The sequence below is a fragment of the Hemibagrus wyckioides genome, linkage group LG19 (genome assembly GCF_019097595.1).
Source record: "Hemibagrus wyckioides isolate EC202008001 linkage group LG19, SWU_Hwy_1.0, whole genome shotgun sequence".
NCBI classification, from domain to species: domain Eukaryota; kingdom Metazoa; phylum Chordata; class Actinopteri; order Siluriformes; family Bagridae; genus Hemibagrus; species Hemibagrus wyckioides.
The window spans coordinates 8,910,681-8,931,262 of NC_080728.1; the positions used below are offsets into that span (position 1 = coordinate 8,910,681).

The following is a 20,582-nucleotide window of genomic DNA, read 5'->3' on the forward strand; positions in this document are numbered from 1 at the left end:
AAAAAGCTGCAAAGCTTCTGTTTGTAGGTTTGCAGAGAAAAACAGAAAGAAATGCTTGTTAGCGACTGAAAAAAAGGAAACCAGGAGGTTTGATAGCAGTGCTATCAGTAAACATTTACGAGAAACATATTGTAGAATGCTTTTAGGAACTCTTCACTCAATCTAAATTTGCATAATTCGTTCTTTTTAGTGTTGTGCGTTTTTAGTGGGAAGAAGTTGTTGTACATTAGAAAGTTGTCAGCATAAATGTACCTCAGTTGTCAGCTTCACTTAAAAGTGCGGCCAGTTTTTGCTAGAGAAGAACTAATCAAGAACTAAATAAGAAAGGAATAATTTGAAGATGAAGTTTGGGGATTTCTTCTTTAAAATTGTTTTTATTTTTTTATTTTTTTTTTATTTTTTACAAAATCTCTTTATATACCTTACAAAACATATTTAACATGACAATGTCTTGCTGTGAAAACATCAAAAAGCTATCATTTTCAAGTTTTCATTAACCTCTGAGAGTGGTGCTCTTTTTGTGTGAGTACCCTCCAGTTCAGAAAGAGTGCAATCCTTAAGATTCTGAATCCTGTGACCAGAAAAGTGGACCACAGTTATCAACAAGCAAATTATTTTTTACTGTATTGCTCCAGATTGGTCTGATCTTAAGGCTTTAATTCTCTATGATTTTTTTATTGACATGATTCAATCATTCAGTTGCCCTTAGATGTCCATTATACAAGGATTTGAGGTAAATAGGTTAAAAAAAATCTGTGGTAATCACATACAGTGCAGTTGCTATAGACAGATATTTCATTTTAAAACACCACAGTATTCCTTTAATATGCCATTACGTGTAGATTATCAGCATATGGTGACATACACTGTAAGAAAGGAGATTTTTGAGGGTGGTAAATACAACCCATACAAATCATTTAAATATTACTTAAGTATATCAGTCATCAATTGAAATATACAGCAATGGGTCAGTTTTGCCTACACTACCTATTTGTTAACAGTAATAACTACAACATAAAAATACATGGGCTGAAATCTTCCCAAACAAATTGAGCACAAATGGCTAGATTCTATAGGTTTGTTTTTTCAGTGCAAAACATCCATTCACCCATTCATCTTTCACAGGGACACAAAGAACTTAGATTTTTTCCCCAGGGGACTCAAGGTATAAAGCAGGGGACACCCTGGAAGGGGTGCAAACCCATCCCAGGGCACTATCCCATACACATTACAAATATGATGACAATTTAGAGATGCCAAATCACATCCAAGGCATCTCTTAGGACTTGGGGGAGGTAACTGGAGCACCCAGAGGAATCCCTGAAGCATGGGGAAAACATGCAAACTCCAGAAATGCAGGGCAGAGGCAGAGATCAACCCCCAACCCCAGAAGTGTGAGGCAAATGTGCTAACCACTAAGCCATCTGAGAGACTAACGTGTAGTAGTTGGGCAGTATTACTGCATGCTCATTTGAAAAGGCACTTGACAATTTATGTGTGCTCTTGCCCAGGCTACTCTAGACACTTCCTAGAAAAGCCCTTCCACGCAGGACTCTGGTCTAAACATAGTTCCTTGAATATTTAATTCTCATCTATAGGTTGTGCCCTCTGTAGCACATATGCTGCATGCTGAACTCCAGCAGCTCATACACTGAGGCAGGAGGCAAAGAAGAAGGCCAAAGAGGAGGTATATGGATGTAATAAATGAGGATATGAAGCTAGTGGGTGTAAATGTTGAGGATGCAGAAGATAGGGATAGGTGGAGAGATATGATTCGCTGTGGCCGCCCTGTAGGGAAAAGCCAAAAGAAGAAGAAAAAGTTGTGTGATAGTGATTGTCAAAAAAAAGCTGCAAAGCTTCTGTTTGTAAGTTTGCAGAGAAAAACAGAAAGAAATGCTTGTTAGCGACTGAAAAAAAGGAAACCAGGAGGTTTGTAATTGATATGGAATGTGTCCAGTGTGACAGCAGCTCGGGAAGGACAACAAAAAGAATTGTAAATGATTCTGAACTGGGAGACATGATGAACAGATGCCACACTGACTAACACCAGCCACTTGTGTTAGTGCAAGTCTATCTTTGTGGTGTCTTAAGACAGATAACAGATCTGAAACCCGAGTGCCACAGAGTTTTCAGATGTAGACTGGCGCTTGGTCATCGCAACCACAAACCAGCGGTGGCAATGCCTGAGAGAGAGAGAGAGAGAGAGAGAGAGAGAGAGAGAGAGAGGGAAGCACATACCAAATATCCAATGCTGGTTTGAAGTCTTAGATCAGACTCCAAAACAACTTCTTCTAAAAATTCTTCTAATCTTTGTATGCCCAGCTAGCCATGCACTGTCCAAAAATTCAAGAATACCTCAGCATTTCCAACCTAACTCTCCACTGCATCTGTATTCTGTCTTTGATTACCATAGACATGATTTATGACTTGTACTGAAGAACGGATCTAAAACCATTTCCTCGAAACTTGTGATGAAAGCCTCGGGGCAGTGCTATCAGTAACCATTTACGAGAAACATATTGTTGTAGAATGCTTTTAGGAACTCTTCACTCAATCTAAATTTGCATAATTCGTTCTTTTTAGTGTTGTGCGTTTTTAGTGGGAAGAAGTTGTTGTACATTAGAAAGTTGTCAGCATAAATGTACCTCAGTTGTCAGCTTCACTTAAAAGTGCAGCCAGTTTTTGCTAGAGAAGAACTAATCAAGAACTAAATAAGAAAGGAATAATTTGAAGATGAAGTTTGGGGATTTTCTTCTTTAAAATTGTTTTTATTTTTTATTTTTTTTATTTTTTACAAAATCTCTTTATATACCTTACAAAACATATTTAACATGACAATGTCTTGCTGTGAAAACATCAAAAAGCTATCATTTTCAAGTTTTCATTAACCTCTGAGAGTGGTGCTCTTTTTGTGTGAGTACCCTCCAGTTCAGAAAGAGTGCAATCCTTAAGATTCTGAATCCTGTGACCAGAAAAGTGGACCACAGTTATCAACAAGCAAATTTTTTATTGTATTGCTCCAGATTGGTCTGATCTTAAGACTTTAATTCTCTATGATTTTTTTATTGACATGATTCAATCATTCAGTTGCCCTTAGATGTCCATTATACAAGGATTTGAGGTAAATAGGTTAAAAAAAATCTGTGGTAATCACATACAGTGCAGTTGCTATAGACAGATATTTCATTTTAAAACACCACAGTATTCCTTTAATATGCCATTACGTGTAGATTATCAGCATATGGTGACATACACTGTAAGAAAGGAGATTTTTGAGGGTGGTAAATACAACCCATACAAATCATTTAAATATTACTTAAGTATATCAGTCATCAATTGAAATATACAGCAATGGGTCAGTTTTGCCTACACTACCTATTTGTTAACAGTAATAACTACAACATAAAAATACATGGGCTGAAATCTTCCCAAACAAATTGAGCACAAATGGCTAGATTCTATAGGTTTGTTTTTTCAGTGCAAAACATCCATTCACCCATTCATCTTTCACAGGGACACAAAGAACTTAGATTTTTTCCCCAGGGGACTCAAGGTATAAAGCGGGGGACACCCTGGAAGGGGTGCGAATCCATCCCAGGGCACTATCCCATACACATTACAAATATGATGACAATTTAGAGATGCCAAATCACATCCAAGGCATCTCTTAGGACTTGGGGGAGGTAACTGGAGCACCCAGAGGAATCCCTGAAGCATGGGGAAAACATGCAAACTCCAGAAATGCAGGGCAGAGGCAGGGATCAACCCCCGACCCCAGAAGTGTGAGGCAAATGTGCTAACCACTAAGCCATCTGAGAGACTAACGTGTAGTAGTTGGGCAGTATTACTGCATGCTCATTTGAAAAGGCACTTGACAATTTATATGTGCTCTTGCCCAGGCTACTCTAGACACTTCCTAGAAAAGCCCTTCCACGCAGGACTCTGGTCTAAACATAGTTCCTTGAATATTTAATTCTCATCTATAGGTTGTGCCCTCTGTAGCACATATGCTGCATGCTGAACTCCAGCAGCTCATACACTGAGCAGGAAAGGTACATTTTAGCCTTGAATGATATTAATAGCATCGGTACAGCTGCTGCTTCTACCCACACACACACTTAGTGAAGTGTACACACACACACTCAAAATGTAGCTGTGTCGGGGGATGCTCTGCCCTTGGTAGGGGACTTTGGAAAAGCAGAGTTGTCCTTTTGTCCTTGATTGGGAGGCTGTTAGAGGCACAGCATCACAGCTCTTGCTTCTGCCAGGACTTTCTTCCTAATTAGCCAGTTTGCTTTGCTTTAAACCAAAGTTATCCTCCCTGCTGAGATTATTGCCATTAGCTTACATGAGTATACACAGTGCTGGGTGTTTAAGCAGTGACAGACAGCAGGAGATTTAAACACTGTTTTTTTTTCCCTCTCTTGAAATTAGACAAGTTAAATCTAGCCTGATGTCAACACCATTGCAAATGTGTGCAGATAATTAGCTGAGATATGATTTACATGACTTTATGTTTCAGGGCACATTTCCTTCTGGGATAATGACATCTGTGTCTTCTTTCTCTCTAATCATCATTAGAGATTACTTTTGATTGGTGATTTTGTTTAACCTAAATGGTTTAAAGCATTCTGCCTTAAGTAGAAAAAGAAAAATAACTCTAAAGGCTGTGGTACATCCTGTTCATCCTGCTGGTGTAGTAGGGGGGGGGATAACCAGAACATTGCATAGACAAGGTAGTTCCAGTTGTCAGTTGCTGCCTCACTAGCCACTCTTTTTTTCTCTCTTGAGATGAATTTTTAAAATGCAACTTGTTATATTAGTGAAAAACTGGAGAGTCTTCTGTCCTCCTGACATTCAAACTGAGCCAAACTCAAATACTTCCAGCAAGTCGCTCCAGCATTTAAAAAAAAATGATATTGCACAATTTAACCACAGTCTGTGTGTTTTCTGATCATTCGTACAAACAGCAACCTGCAATTGTTTAGAACGGTGTGGTTAGCAACTGTTTTGCAGAAAGATTGAGTGGGAGGAAATAACAGATGGCAAAGAGAGAGGTTTTTTTTTTCTATAGAGAACATTTACATTATTTATTGGGATATGGTGGATGTGTCCATTCTACTGTACACTTATGGCTTATTTTTCGGTCCAGATCCAGAGCAATGTTTTATGAAAGGTTATAGTCATGTTTATGTCAAAATCTGCACCTGACTACATTACCCATCAGCCCCTTCATATCACATGATCCTGCGAGCACTCACACCCATTCTGTGTTTCCTATATACACTGACCAGGCATAACATTATGTTCATCTGTCTAATATTGTGTTGGTTCCCCTTTTGCTGCCAAAACAGCCCTGACCCATCCTGCACTGTGTATTCTGACACCTTTCTATCAGAACCAGCATTAACTTCTTCAGCAATTTGAGCAACCGTAGCTCATCTGTTAGATATGATCACACAGGCCAGCCTTTGCTCTCCACGTCCGTCATTGAGCCTTGGTCGCCCATGACCCTGTCGCCGGTTCAACCCTGTTCCTTCTTTGGACCACTTTTGATAGATACTGACCACTGCAGACCAGGAACACCCCACAAGAGCTGCAGTTTTGGAGATGCTCTGATCCAGTGGTCTAGCCATCACAATTTGTCCCTTTGTCAAACTCGCTCAAATCCTTACGCTTGCCCATTTTTCCTGCTTCTAACACATCAACTTTGAGGACAAAATGTTCACTTGCTGCCTAATATATCCCACCCACTAACAGGTGCCATGATGAGGAGATCATCAGTGTTATTCACCTGTCAGTGCTCATAATGTTATGGCTGATCGGTGTAAGTTCTGCTTTCTGTGTACACCATAGTCATAGTTGTGTATTGTTTGTTGTGTTGCCTTCTAAAATCTTGCTCATAGTTTGTAGGTTTTGGTTTATACAGTCTGTTTTGTTGTTTCTTTTGTATCTTAGAAAATAAATGTCTTCCTTTGCATCTACCACCTCTACAGCGTCCTGACATGTTTGGTTTCTCATTTTCTCACATGTAGCTCATTGGTTAAGATGGACCACTGGTTGGAAGTGGTGTAGTTCAAATCACAACACTTCCAAGTTGAGCAAGGGTCTTTATCCCGCAACTGCTCAGTTGTATAAAATGAGAGAAATGTAAGTTGCTGTGGATAAGTGTGTTTGTGGATAAATGCTGTCAATGGAAACAATAAAGTCATGTTGTCATTATTCATTCTGCATTTGTTGAATCTTATTTAATATGTAAAAAAAAAAAATACAGTCAACATTTGTTTTCAGACCTTTTCAGATGTGGACGATGTTATAAACTTATGCCATGAACTACTATGTTTTGTGACTTACAAATACAAAATACAAAAATACAAAAATAACACACTAATTAACAATGTGTGCTCAGTGATGTTCCACTTTTTATAGCGAATCAGCCACATAAACATTTTATATGACAAGAAGTAATGAGTTTTCAATTTATCCACTTCATTAAAGAGTAATGCATTGCTTGGTGACAGGGCATGTGGGAAGATAACGGATGCGAGAACATGAGAGTTTGCTATTAAATGAGGATAGGAGCGAGCAGAGAGAGAGAAAAAGTCACGATCGTGATCTCTTGTGATTGTTAGCTGCAGCTGTAAATTCTATGCAAGAACGAGTCAAAGTCTGGCCTTAGGCTTTGTGTTAATTGTGCATTTTTGGATGCTGGTGTCAAATGAGGATTTCTGAGTGACTCATTTGCTGTTTGTCTACCTTTCATTCTCTCTCTCAAACACACACACACACACACACACATAACAAATTAAATGAACCATTTCCTCCACTTATCTATAGACTTCCTATTAAAACACAGCTATAGTTTCTGATTAAGAAACTCCAGAGCCCCACTCCACCAATAATGTCTTTAAAACACCTTTAAATATTACACCTTACACTACAATACATTACACACTGCACCTTAAATCATACCACTGGCATATGTCTGTCTGTTCAGAAGCAAATAAAAGATGACAGTCTTTCATCTGCCTTAACAAATCTCTCAAAATAGTTCCTTAAATATTTTATGGATCTTTTTTTCCCTCGACTCAAAACTATCTCAGATAAATATAGTAATATCTAGCATTTCAGATGTGATGGAAACGTGCTGCACGAGCATTTTTTATTTAGATTATTTACAGTGTTAAATGGCTTGGTGGATTAAAATGTTGTCACCCTCCTCCAGTTTCCTGCTTAGTAGAAGTTTCTAGAAGCTGTATCTAGGACATGGGGAAAGCACCAGAGCTCTGGGATTCGACCATGTGATCATGGCTGAGAAGTGGCCCGTAGGCACACCAAGCCTGGGTCAAAACAGGCATTTACAAAGTCACAATATTTCAGCCGAAACAGCGTGGCGTAGGATACAATCAAGAATGAACGTTCTAAGATTTATTGTTCATTTCTGAGCAATTATTATGAGCATTGAGGCAGATTTGACAGCTGATATACTGCAGGTTTTTACAATAAGCTTGTGATATGCTCATACGAAATGAATAAGCAGTGCATAGTCCGTACTCTGGCTTATTAATGTAGTGTGAATGAAGAACACGAATCTCAGAACACCTTGGCATACATGCAAAATTATTCCTAATTGGTTTGAGATTTCTCATCCAACAGTCAACAATTATACGGTCACTGTGTGAAGCCTGCTCATATCTGATTAACCCTGCCAGGGAGAATGAGAAGTAATGACAGGATGGTACTGATTTCCTGCACAGAGCTTGGTGGTACTGATAATATAATGTAAATAAGTTCCGTTTCAGAAACTATTTCATACTGCCATCTAGTGGAAGACAAAGCTGACCACAAGGTGAGTCGGTTTTGTAATGTATGTAGGTTTACATTGTAAATTGAGTTCACAGCTCTGGATTCCCAAGTACTCTTAAAAGCATTAATACACAACCGAGACACAGCTGTGAAATAACAAGAGGCATAAAGATGTAATCAGTATTTTTATTGCATCTGGACACCGGATTTAAACTCCAGCAGAGCAATAACAGAAAACAGGTACCTTTCATAAATAAAGGTAATTCACATTCACAAAAAAATAATAATCATAATGTGACTAAGACTAACATGATTGTTTTCTTTTATCTACAGACACATGGGTTAAAGCTAAAAGAGTTTGATCTAAATTTGTAGACGACAGCAACCTGATGCGGTGGGACTAAACGATGGGGAAGTCATAACACAGGAGCACTGCTATTAACACTGCCAAATTTTCAACAAATATCAACATCAGAACAGAAATTTGGCAAAACAGACAGTAATATATGCACATGGCAAACAAGTGACAACTCCAAAGACACACACCCACACAGATTAAACATAACCCCAAAAATGTTTGTGCTTGCTTATATGAATGTAGAGTAAGAAGATGGTCAGAGCAGGAAGTAAGAAATAAGAACAATGATCACTTTTACTGTTTTTTCCCTTTTTTTTTTTTTAACAAAAAAAGTAAAAAGATTACAGCAGTCCCATTTCACCACATGAATCTCTGCACTGCAGTGCTATCAGACCACTGGAATGTCTTCTGGATAAAGATGTAGATCGTTGCCACGTTGACCACTGTACACAGAGCAAATTCAAGCAGCAGTCTAGGGAGGGATGAAAGAGGGATGTGGATGCGGTAGAGCAGATATGGCAGAATAAAATACCGGAACTCAAGAAGCTTCTGAGGAACCGTAGCTGCGACCAGACACATGCAAAACGCCATGATCCAAAAGAGAGACTTGGAATTCAGAGTGTCCATAAAGTTCCATGCTGCAAACAGATATGCAGGAACGAGGACGAAGCGAACCAGCTCGTGCTTCTGGAAAATTCTTTTCCACACGTAGAAGGGAAAATGCCTGTTGTCCGCTAGTAAGTACTTGTGGACGAACGTGAACTTCCAGACCAGGAGTAGAGACAGGGCTGTGATCAGGAGAAAGAGGAAAGGATGTTTCCGGAGAGACTGCACAAATCTGACGAGCCTGTTGTAGCTAAGGGATAATGGAAGGGAGAAGATTAAAGTGAAGGAGAAAAAATAAAAGAGCTGAGGGACGTTCAGGCAGGCTTCATGACTGGTCCTGTCGCCAACCACAATCCCATTGTTCAACACCACAAACACAACAAAGCCCAAAGCGACTACACCATAAGGCCAGGTCGATAAAATCACACTCTTTATGTTGAGCGGTGATGTGAGGTATTTTAGTAAAAAGTGCGCTAGTCTCATCACACCACTAAGCCGTAACGAGATCTGCGATGGCGATTTCTCGTCCCGCTTTTTCGACGAGTCCACCCTCCAGGCCTCGTCCAGTTTCTGAGCTGCCACCGTCCCGGCACAGAAAGCCACCCAGATGATGTTGGTCTGTCGAAACAGCACAGCACAGATACCCAGGAGAGCTGAAGCTTTGTGGCACCTGTACAGACACATGAGGTAGGCAAAGAGAGTGAAGAAGGTGGAGCCGGCGTCTGTGTAGTAGAGGAATGTGAAGAAGTAGAGCACTGGGAAGGAGGACAGAGTCAGGGCAGAGAGCACACGCCGTCCAGTCGCACGGGACTACAAGAAAAAAAAAAAAAAAAAGAGAGCGAGACACTGTTGTGAGAACGAGGACACTAAATATATGAGGGTCTAACAGTCTAATTCTCTAATTCTAATTCTCAAATCTGATTATTTGGAATGGGTCGATTAATTTGACAGAAGTGCTGAAGGTCATTCAAATAACATGGTTATATAAATACACTGGTTCTTATTGTGTCTTACTGTTTCTATATCAGTGAATCAGTTACAGGCGGAGTCTTTATAACATTATACACATTATATACACATTATAAAAGGCTTATTAATCATGTGTTACCGGTATTTCACACCAGAAAAACATCATTTTTGATATGGTGAATTCGTCTGTATTGAGATGTTTATTGAACAAATTTGAAAGAACTTATCATATCATATGAACATATTCATTTAACATATCTCGGGTGTCAGCAATTTGAAACAGTAGACATGTTCCAGAATGGGAGAGTTTTCTGAATTCAGCATTCTGCTTTTCTTTCATTTAAAATACAATATAATAGGAATATGATAATAAAAACTAACTGTATACTGCATTGATTGTAACTATTAACGCTTCAATGTGTCATTCAGTAATAAAGTAAAAAATTGTAATCCCTGGTGAACTGCTGTGGTGTAAAGCACACAGTGTTTAAACACTTTAGTATATGCGTTTATAGGACAATAATCAACTTTAGGGATGTAACAGCTCCAAATCACACCACTGTTATTGACGTATATTAAACCGTAACCTCTGGCTAGCTCATTAGGAATCTAAATGTATTTCTGTAATCTGCTCCATTGTTATAAGTGCTATACAAATACTGAACTTCTGAGGTATTAACTGGGCCAACAATTAAACTTTATATATCCTAATCAAGATTTGTGTCAATTCTTTGGTATGTGATTGTTTAACAAATTTATTACACTTACATAAGGAATAATGGAGCAGCAGGAATAATGCTGTAAAGAAATTTACCTTGTCCTTGGGGTGTATTTTGCAGATGAGGAGATAGAGGATGTAGAGGTTGCCACAGTTGAACAGCACATTGATAAAGCGCAGCATGGCAGTGGAGCACACGGCTGATCCTGTCCAACCCACCAACCACATGACCGGTTTAATCACTCCAACAGACAACAGGTACAGACCAGGCAGCGTGGTGATCATAGGGTCCCACTACGGAAAACAATAATGACACCATTTACCAACACATCCTCCGAAACAAGGTGCAAGACACTCTAAGAAGATTTCTAGAAATGTTTAGAAATTTCATTTACAGCATGCACTCCCTTAAACTTAAGCCATTGAAGCTGGCTTTAAGCTACGCCCACTTGGCAAAAATCACATCATGCAAACATGCATCATGTGTATTAAAATGTCAAACTTGCACAAATTGTACCCGAGTCTTCTGAACCATACTGATACACACTATATTTACCTTATTGCCATTTACTGCTCTTTGTAGCATTATTAAAGTTAGAAATATTCCATTTCATTATTTTTGAAAGCATACACCGATCAGGCATAACATTATGAGCAGTGCGAGGTGAGGTGAATAACACTGATTATCTCATCATGGCACCTGTTAGTGGGTGGGATATATTAGGCAGCAAGTGAACATTTTGTCCTCAAAGTTGATGTGTAAGAGGCAGGAAAAATGGGCAAGTGTAAGGATTTGAGCGAGTTTGACAAAGGGCCAAATTGTGATGGCTAGACGTCTGGATCAGAGCATCTCCAAAACTGCAGCTCTTCTGGGATGTTCCCGGTCTGCAGTGGTCAGTATCTATCAAAAGTGGTCCAAGGAAGGAACAGTGGTGACCCGGTGACAGGGTCATGGGTGGCCAAGGCTCATTGATGCACGTCTGGAGCAAAGGCTGGCCCGTGTGATCCGATCCAACAGACGAGCTACAGTTGATCAGATTGCTGAAGAAGTTAATGCTGGTTCTGATAGAAAGGTGTCAGAATACACAGTGCACAATATTAGGCAGGTGGTCATAATGTTATGCCGGGTCAGTGTATATTTGCACAGTACTGTTCTTTTTTTTCCAATATAAAAGATGTTTAAAATGAACAGACAAGGTGTCTAATGATATCTATTTAAAAAGATTCTTACAATAATTTTATCAACTAATTACCCCATCAGCCCTTCACCTCCGTTGTCTTGCCTTAACCAGTGTAGTTAGTGCTTAGTGGCATATTGCAGGATTTTTCAGTGCAATAACAATTAATAAACAGCTAGAAAATAAAGGTAATAAACAAAAAATAAATACAGCAGTAGTTAATTACATAACAGGGGTGTTGATGATGACGTGTGTACATTTTTACCTCGGTAAATTTCCCATCACAGTATTTCTGAGCTTGGGGAACGTGGAAGATTTCATCCATATACGACTCTCTTTGCTCCCGAGTGATTTTAGAAAACAAAAGACATGATATTAAAAAATTAGTGCTGCAAACAACCGGAAAGATGTAGCCGTCAAACCTCTCCATCATATTAATTTATCTGAGAACCCGAGTATACAGAATAACAACACAATAACATCAGCTTTCTCTACTTTAACTCAAATCCCGCTGCACCATACAATGTACTGAAACTGCCTGCTACTTATCCCTGGCTAGGGCGAGTTTAGGGTTGTATTCCAAATGGCACAATTTTTATAAATATAGTGCACTATATAGAACATAAGGTCGTTGCTTTACACCCTACGTAGGGAGAAAGGAGCCGTTTGGAACGCAGCCTTTATTGTATTAGACAGTTCACTGGTCCAACCGTTAGCATTTTTCCGGGTGGCTATTGCAGCTTTTACTGAGACGTTCCGTTTGAGATTATGTGTTGGACTTTTGCCTGTTAAAATAATATATAATACAACCGTTAATTTAACAGCGTGACTAAGTGGTTGCTAAAAAATTAATTATACATACAATTATATTTTTTTTTAAAAAAAAGGGTAAAGATACGCACTCGGAACGTTAACATGGTTGATGGTGTCACAATATTATCATCCCGCCCAACTGTATCTCGTGTGGTCAGGTTGAGATTTGGACAACTTTAAGATGCATTTAACCAGTGCTTTGGAGCTGTTTCCAGAGTTTGCTGTGACTCAGTTACTTTTCAAAGATGTTAAAAACTGTGCAGAATTGAGAAAGATGGCAATGGAGGGGAAAATAGCCGGCGCGTTGATCAACCCATCCATGGTAAGTGTTTCTGTTGTTCAGCTTCAAACTACCTTCAGACATCTCAAACAGTTTCAGACTTTCAGACAACATCAGAGTTGGTCGTGACAAACTTGACCTATCTAGTTGACTATTACTGTGGTAATATGAAGGAACATCTATGAAACCTAATGCACAGAGTGTATTGTGTTCAGTGAAATACACTATATTGCCAAGTCATTGAATTCAGGTTTTGTTTTTTTGGGTGTTGGTCTTGGCCTCTTAGTTCCAGTGAAAGGAACTTTTAATGCTTGAGCATACCAAGACATTTTGGACAATGTCATGCTCCCAACTTTGTGGGAACAGTTTAGGGATCACCCCTGACACCAGTGCACAAAGCAAGTTTGGTGTGGAGGGACTTGACTGGCCTGCACAGAGTCCTGACCTCAACCTGATAGAACACCTTTGGGATGAATTAGAGCGGAGACTGCGAGTCAGACCTTCTCATCCAACATCAGTGCCTGACCTCACAGATGCGCTTCTGGAGGAATGGTCAAAAATTCCCATAAACCCACTCCTAAATCTTGTGGAAAGCCTTCCCAGAAGAGCAGAAGATGTTATAGCTGCAAAAGGCAGGCCAACTCCATATTACGTTCATGTGCAAAGGCAGACGTCCTACTTTTGGTCTGGCTCACAGTCTCCGCTCTAATTCATCCCAAATGTGTTCTATCAGGTTGAGGTCAGGACTCTGTGCAGGCCAGTCAAGTTCCTCCACACAAAACTCACTCATCCATGTCTTTATGGACCTTGCTTTGTGCACTGGTGTGCAGTCATGTTGGAACAGGAAGTGATCATCCCCAAACTGTTCCCACAAAGTTGAGAGCATGAAATTGTCCAAAATGTCTTGGTATGTTGAAGCATTAAGAGTTCTTTTCAATGGAACTAAGGGGCCAAGCCCAACCTCTGAAAAACAACACCTGAATTCAATGATTTGGAGGGGTGTCCCAAAACTTTTGGCAATATAGTGTATCTTTTTACTTTTTCTTAATATCAACTATTGCACTTAGTTGTACCTAAAGATTAGTTCACACAACAAAATCATTATAGTCACATGTATGTATAGAGTACAGTTAAAAAAAAATCCAATCTTGTAAGGGTGTTAGAGTACGGCAGGTTTAATTAGGCATGATCCAGCAGTAGCAGATTGGAGATGCTGGGGCTTGAACACATGACCTTGTGACCAGAGCCTTAACCACTTTACCCACCACTGCCTCATTGCTGTAGTAATTAATCTGTGCACCTTAATGGGCTGAGTTGAGTGTATGTCTAGATCACATTTAAATACATGTATGTATGAATGGACTTGCTGTGTCTTTGTGAAGGTGTTGGATCCCTTCCAAACTCTTCTAGCAGCAAATAAAGCAGTTCATGTGCAGAAGATTGGAAAAATGAAGACAAGGAGCTTATATTCTGAAATCATCTTCAACCTTTCACCAACAAACAACGTAAGTGGTGCATCCCTATTGCATATCTAGAGCTTATCTCATATATGGGTTTGGAATTGATGTCAGATGCAGTGTCCTCTGCAGGATTGTAATTATTTTTTTTCTCTGAACTTCCTCACAGATCTCTGAGGCTTTTAAAAGGTTTGGGATCTCAGAAAATGACAATGCAGTTCTGATTGTCCTGGTTCATAACAAAGAAGAAGCATACAATAAGGACGGTGTCCTGTCTAAGGTGGACGGCCAACAGATCCCAGCTGATCAGATATCCACTCTCAGTGATCTTGCCAAGATTAAAAAGGTTAGGATATTTTTGACACCCTCTTTCCTACAATCTCAGCTCTGTAACAGGACAGAACCTGACATAAGTTTTATATCTCTGAGCATAAAATCCTGTCTTTGCTTTTGTCATTTCAGCTTTACAAACTTGCACCCCAAGAGGAAAAGTGTGGGAGTGTTTTGGATGCTCTTGTCTGCAGAATGGCTGCTAAGGATGTTGTATAGCATACTTTTTTCCATGTCAGCATACTGGTTATGTATTTATTTCTGTTTAAACATTAGAAGACTTTTTTAAAATAAAAAACAAATTTGATCAGTTTGATCATGGAGGATCTTGTGCTGCATATTTAAGTGCATTGATAATAGGAAGGCCATTAAATGAACAAATTAGTTGCTTTAGTTGGGAACTTTTGTATGTTGCTCTGGAATAGGGGCGTTTGCCAAATGCCGTAAATGAATGTAACTGCAATGTAAAAACATAAAACTGTAGGATGACGTACTCCAGGTGCAGGGTTGAGCATTAGAAAGTGTGATTCTGTAGAACTATCCTCCAATCAGGCTGCAGCAAGCACAGCATCATCTTTATGTAAGTGAAAATGACACCATTTTTTGGACAACAATAAATCAAAGAGATCCCCCTACTGAACTGAATAACTATGAACATGTGGAGTTTCCTGTTTCACTCAGCTCTCAAATTCTCACACAGTGTAATAGAGGGCTGGGCTGTCTGATAGAAAGCAGTGAAGGCAACATTTTGTTGTTAACTGCTGTTGTAGTAAATCTCACAAGTAGCATCTGGCCAAAAATGACTCCTTCTTGATGAAGGAACAGTATGATATATTTGCAAAGGGTACATTGATGAGTGGTTCTTGCATCTGACTTGCACCTCTGGGGTTGTGGGTTCAATTCTTGTCTCTACCCTATGTGTGAAGTTCCCCCTGTCCTTCAGCATTTCCTCTGGGTAAAAGCCTTATGTTTTTATTCTAATTTTCCATTTCTGAGACAAGCTAAGAATTCTTATCTTGCACATCAAATTTTTGTCTGATTGGACTGTATGATTTCTGTTCGGATAAAAGCATTAGGCAATTGGAATATAAGTTAAAGAGCTGCAGTAATACATTCTCTTGGTACAGAGATCATTTCATCTCAGCCATCTATCACATAATGACAATATGAGGAAACTTCAGGAGGAAGTACAATATGAGTCTAAATTATAATCCTATAAATCACTTTTTTTTTTTTCTCTAAGAGAAACAGAAGGGATTTTTTGAATGTTCCTCTATTCTCCCATTCCTATTCATTTATAACTATAGCATGTACAGCCCTGGTTAAACATCCGTCCCTACAAGAGCATGTTCATTTTAATGAGAACAGAAATGTAGGTCTCCAGCTGTGTAGCTGATGCTCGTGTAGTTTGTCCCACTGAGCTCCAGCAGAAATGTCAGACATGCTTATTTAACATCTTCATCTAGGAAGACTTTGAGAAATGAGCTTGTCTTACTTTTTATCGGAGCTCACAGAGCTCCTGGAGCTCAACAAGCACCTTTTATACAGGAAAAAAAGGATGGATATATATATATATATAAGATCTATAAGTCTAAAGAACATGATTGACTTGGACATGATGAGATTATTTTGAATCACACAATGACAGTTTAAAAAAGTACTCATAAGTTGCTCAAAAGCTCCTGGTTACACACTTTTTCTTGACTGTATAGTTAGGAGGGAAATTATTTATAGTCACACTCTGGTATCACTCAGATTAGGATAGGTTTCCTTTGAGTCTGGTTGCTCTCAAGGTTTCTTACTTGTATCATCTCAGGGAGTTTTTCTTCACCACCATCACCTCTGGCTTGCTCATTAGGGATAAATTTAAATATTACATTTAAAATGTTGTCATTTTTACTCTGAATTTTTATATTCCTGTAAATCTGCTTTTGCGACAATGTCCATTGTAAAAAAACGCTATAGAAATAAAATTGAATTGAATTAAAATAATCTTTAATGTTTGCATAAATGATTGATTGATAAATGATAGTTGGTGGTATAGAGATTCTACTAAAATGTCATTTTTCATTTAACAAAATTAAGATTAAGCTGAACAGTTTTAAACAAACAAGTCCTGCTGGAATGGGATCTAGTAAACAAATAATGTTTCACTGAACAGATACTTGAATAAGGAAACAGAAATTTAAGATATTTTTTAAAACCAGTATGTTATTGTATTGTAAAGCACTTGCATTTTTTAGGGTGTGAGAGTGGGTAGCACTGTTCACAACTTCAGGGTCTCTGGGTTTAATCCTTTGGAGGTTTGCATGGCTTTCTTTTATACTGTCTCCACCAATCCCAGCAACACTGGATGCAAGTAAGGAAAATTCACCCCAAATGGGAGTTCAGTCCATTGCAGGGCATCATCCATGCACACATTTTTCAAAAAACTGACACAAACAATAGGACAACTCTTGATGCTGCACTTAGTAAATCTACAGGTTTGAAACTTGTTACTCTGAGGTGGCATAGTACCCACTGGGTGTTGATGGCACTCAGGGTGTGACGGAGGCTCAGTATCGCAGTAAATCCAGCAGCTTGTCCAGCTCTGTATCAAAGTCATCACAGGGATCAGGCTATTTAACCTTTCTACTAATGAAACTGGACTTTTTTTTTTTTCATTCCCTCAACCTATGGATTCCACCTCCACTTCTTCTTGTCCACCAACGTTTTGCTTCCTTCTGTCTTTCTTCTTCTGCCTTGTTTAATCTCCATCTCTTTCTGCATCCTTTCATCTTCTAGTCTCTCTCTCTCCCTCTCCTCACTTAATTGCTGTTTTTCTTCCTCCATCTCGTCCTCTATCCCCTTTCTTTCTTCCCTCTCTTTCTTGTCTTTATCATTCAGCTTCTTTTTATTTCTAGCCCAGGCTCTCTGATCTTCTATCTCCTGTCTCTTCTGTGCCAACTTTTTCTCTTCTTCCTCAATGCTTTGCTCTTTCTTTTTTAAAATTTTCTTTGCCTTTTTTTTCTCCTCTTCCAAAGCATGCCACTCTTTGTCAAGTTCCCATCTCTCCTCCTTGATGATCTTCCATTCTTCATATTTCTGCCGTTTTGTTTCATTAAATTTCCTCCACTCGATTCTGAGAGCCGCCTGTCCCTCCAATAATTTCTCTTGCTCTTTCTTCAGCTCGGTTTTCTTTTTAGCTTCCTCTTTCCTCCATGTTTCCTGCAGCTCCTCCAACTGCTTCATTTCCTGCTCTCTCTCAGAGAGCTTCTGCATCTCTAAAGCGATCAACTGACTCTGCTTTGCTATTTTGTGTTTCTGTTTCATGACTATTCTCTCCGTTGTCTCGATACTGTTCAACCTCTCCATTATCTGCTCTTTCCACAACATCATCTCCTCAAGCTCTTCCTTTTCGGAAGCGATTATTTCCCTTTCCTTAGTGAGTTCTTCTTCCTGTTGTACAATGTATCTCTCTCGCACCATCAACTCTTCCAGTCTCTCCCGCTCTCTTTTTATCTCCCTATTTTCTATCTCTATTTGGTGTCTCTCTCTTTCATGTATTTTTATCTCCTCCAACATTACCCGGCACTCCTCTTTCTGCTTTTCTATCTGCTTCTCCTCATTTCTGATGTCCTGCATTCTCAGCTCTAGAGCTCTCTCCATCTTCTTCTCCTCCTCTTCGTGCATCTTTCTCTCTCTTGCTATCATCTCACGCAATCGTTTCAGTTCTGTACATGTGTGTATATATATATATATATATATATATATATATATACACACATGTATACAAATGGGTGTAGCCAGCCTACTAAAAAGGGTTTTTACAAAAGAAAAAAGGTCACTGATTCCAGAAGATACCAATAGTTTCATTAAACTTGAATCAATCAATCAATGAACAGCCAAAAAACATATTTAAAAATTTGTATAATATGAGTCCATTTTACATTTATTTATTATATTATTTTACATTTGGGTAATGCAGAACAAATCAGAAATAATAAATATTATATTTATATATATATATATATATATAAGTGCATGCTGATTTTAATGCTCTGTTTTTAAAATATATTATCAGTAATAATCATGCCAATGATCAATATACCTACGAAATCAATACCATTTTATCATTAGCAAAAACAAACGAATTGGCCTTGTCGTTCCAATACTTTTGGGGGATTAGATATGATAAACTGCATATTCAATTTTTTTAAAAAAAGGTGGAAAAAATGCATGTCCAATTTATTCTGGCAATACTTGCGAGTGCAGTGATTTTGCTTTATAGTTTAAAATAATGACCTATATCTCACCTTTCTCCTGATCCTTCCATTTTCTCTCTCTCTCACTCATTTGATCCTCATCTGGGATACTTTCTGGTCTGTCATTCTCTGCACCAAACTTTTTCATCTTTTCTCCTTAAAGGTTAAGGTTGATTGTATGAAATGATTGCATGTCTATTTTACATGTGATGTATACAGTGATCAGGCATAACATTATGAGCAGTGAGAGGTGAAGTGAATAATACTGATGATCTCCTCATCATGGCACCTGTTAGTGGGTGGGATATATTAGACAGCAAGTGAACATTTTATCCTCAAAGTTGTGAAAAAGGTCCCAAAAGTGGTCCAAGGAAGGAACTGTGGTGAACTGTGGTGAACCGGCGACAGGGTCATGGGTGGCCACGGCTCATTGATGCACGTGGCGAGTGAAGGCTGACCCCTGTGATCCGATCCAACAGACGAGCTACTGTTGTTCAAATTGCTGAAGAAGTTAATGCTGGTTCTGATAGAAAGGTGTCAGCATACACAGTGCATGACAGGTCAGGGCTGTTTTGGCAGCAAAAGGGGAACCGATACAATATTAGGCAGGTGGTCATAATGTTATGGCTGATCATTGTATATTTTTTTAAAACTTCATCTTATATCTTAACTATAAGGTGAGTCAGCCTCAAATTCAGATCCTTGACTGGTTAGATGTTGAATCTAATGGACAAACTCCTGTCGCTAGTGAAAGGTCATGTACTGACTGTACACTACATTGTGCATTAATATGAAATTTTCTGGAAGGTTTCATACCAGGAACACGGTTCAGCCTTCTCAGTTCCTCCTCTATCCTCCACTCAGATTTGAAACATGAGAGCTTGTAGTCGAGCTGATGGCTCAAAATCCTCTCCATCCTCTCCATACGCTTCTCAAGCCAGATCCGCTGCTCAAGGTACCTTACTCCAAGAGTTAAATCATCCTGAGAGGAAAAAACAGACAGGGATTAGCAGCATTGTTTTTCAATAGTAAGTCAAAAGGAAAGTACAACCCATTCTGTTTTATTTACACACACACACACACACACACACACACACACACACACACACCATTTCATTTCTTCTTTTGGAAAATAGTCTGTATTTATAACAAATCAATAAAGAATTAATTTTATACAAAAAAAGGCTTCAGAGGCGCCTCGAGTAGTCACAGTTTTGTTGTGTTTTGATTTGATTTTTGTTTATTTTTAATGAACTCAAAGCTTTAAAGAAATATTAAAAATGTAGTTTTTTAATTGAACACTGGGTGTCGCTCTCAGCTCTAGTCTAACTGCTCTTTTCTCACTTATCTCGTCAGTGAGACTCATTAATGCTAACAAGGTTTTGCTAAGGCTTTAACGATATTATAGCTCACGGGACAATACGTCGTCTGGTTAATAAGTGCAAAAAACAAAAACAGGCTTCATTTATTTTATATTAAGTGGAGTCCAAGTGATCAGCTCAGTGGTAAAGACAACTGGACTAAGATTTGAGACATCTAGTAAAAGTGCTTCTGTTTTAACACAAATGTTTTCATTACAAATTATATTACTGAGAGCAATCTTGATACACTTGATACAGTCAAACTCCGGTACACTTGTGTTCTCTTACATTATATGGGCAAAAGTTTTGGGACACCCCTCCAAATCACTGAATTCAGGTGTTGTTTTTCAGGGGTTGGGTTCGGCCCCTTAGTTCCAGTGAATGGAACTCTTAATGCTTCAGCATACCAAGACATTTTGGACAATTTCATGCTCCCAACTTTGGGGGTGACCCCTTCCTGTT

The 20,582-nt window shown here is 38.8% G+C and overlaps 3 protein-coding genes across 3 annotated transcripts; 1 reads left to right on the forward strand and 2 right to left on the reverse strand.

Annotated features, from left to right (window-relative positions):
- Positions 1–7,991: 7,991 nt before the first annotated feature.
- alg10 (ALG10 alpha-1,2-mannosyltransferase) lies at positions 7,992–12,209 on the reverse strand. The gene is made up of 3 exons (XM_058417604.1): positions 11,901–12,209; positions 10,554–10,751; positions 7,992–9,580 (listed from the first exon to the last, which is right to left on the reverse strand). The coding sequence occupies exons 1-3, from the start codon at positions 12,066–12,068 to the stop codon at positions 8,522–8,524; spliced, it is 1,425 nt and encodes a 474-aa protein (XP_058273587.1). The 5' UTR covers positions 12,069–12,209; the 3' UTR covers positions 7,992–8,521.
- Positions 12,210–12,558: 349 nt separating this feature from the next.
- Positions 12,559–14,831, forward strand: tprkb (Tp53rk binding protein). The gene is made up of 4 exons (XM_058417605.1): positions 12,559–12,770; positions 14,111–14,233; positions 14,355–14,531; positions 14,648–14,831. Exons 1-4 carry the CDS (start codon positions 12,630–12,632, stop codon positions 14,732–14,734), a joined length of 528 nt encoding a protein of 175 aa, XP_058273588.1. The 5' UTR covers positions 12,559–12,629; the 3' UTR covers positions 14,735–14,831.
- A 139-nt stretch (positions 14,832–14,970) lies between these two features.
- Positions 14,971–18,163, reverse strand: LOC131370466 (golgin subfamily A member 6-like protein 6). Its single transcript, XM_058417815.1, has one exon. It carries the CDS (start codon positions 18,161–18,163, stop codon positions 17,189–17,191), a length of 975 nt encoding a protein of 324 aa, XP_058273798.1. The 3' UTR covers positions 14,971–17,188.
- Between the last annotated feature and the right edge of the window lie 2,419 nt (positions 18,164–20,582).

Excerpts from the sequence above, each read along its gene's own strand:
- alg10 (XM_058417604.1), bottom strand. The coding sequence starts at position 12,068 with ATGATGGAGAGGTTTGACGGCTACATCTTTCCGGTTGTTTGCAGCACT. Across the intron at positions 10,752-11,900 it reads GTGATGGGAAATTTACCGAG|TGGGACCCTATGATCACCAC; the intron begins GTAAAAATGTAC and ends TGTTTTCCGTAG. Across the intron at positions 9,581-10,553 it reads AAATACACCCCAAGGACAAG|TCCCGTGCGACTGGACGGCG; the intron begins GTAAATTTCTTT and ends TTTTTCTTGTAG.
- LOC131370466 (XM_058417815.1), bottom strand. The coding sequence starts at position 18,163 with ATGGAGAGAGCTCTAGAGCTGAGAATGCAGGACATCAGAAATGAGGAG.
- tprkb (XM_058417605.1), top strand. The coding sequence starts at position 12,630 with ATGCATTTAACCAGTGCTTTGGAGCTGTTTCCAGAGTTTGCTGTGACT. Across the intron at positions 14,234-14,354 it reads ACCTTTCACCAACAAACAAC|ATCTCTGAGGCTTTTAAAAG; the intron begins GTAAGTGGTGCA and ends ACTTCCTCACAG. Across the intron at positions 14,532-14,647 it reads ATCTTGCCAAGATTAAAAAG|CTTTACAAACTTGCACCCCA; the intron begins GTTAGGATATTT and ends TTGTCATTTCAG.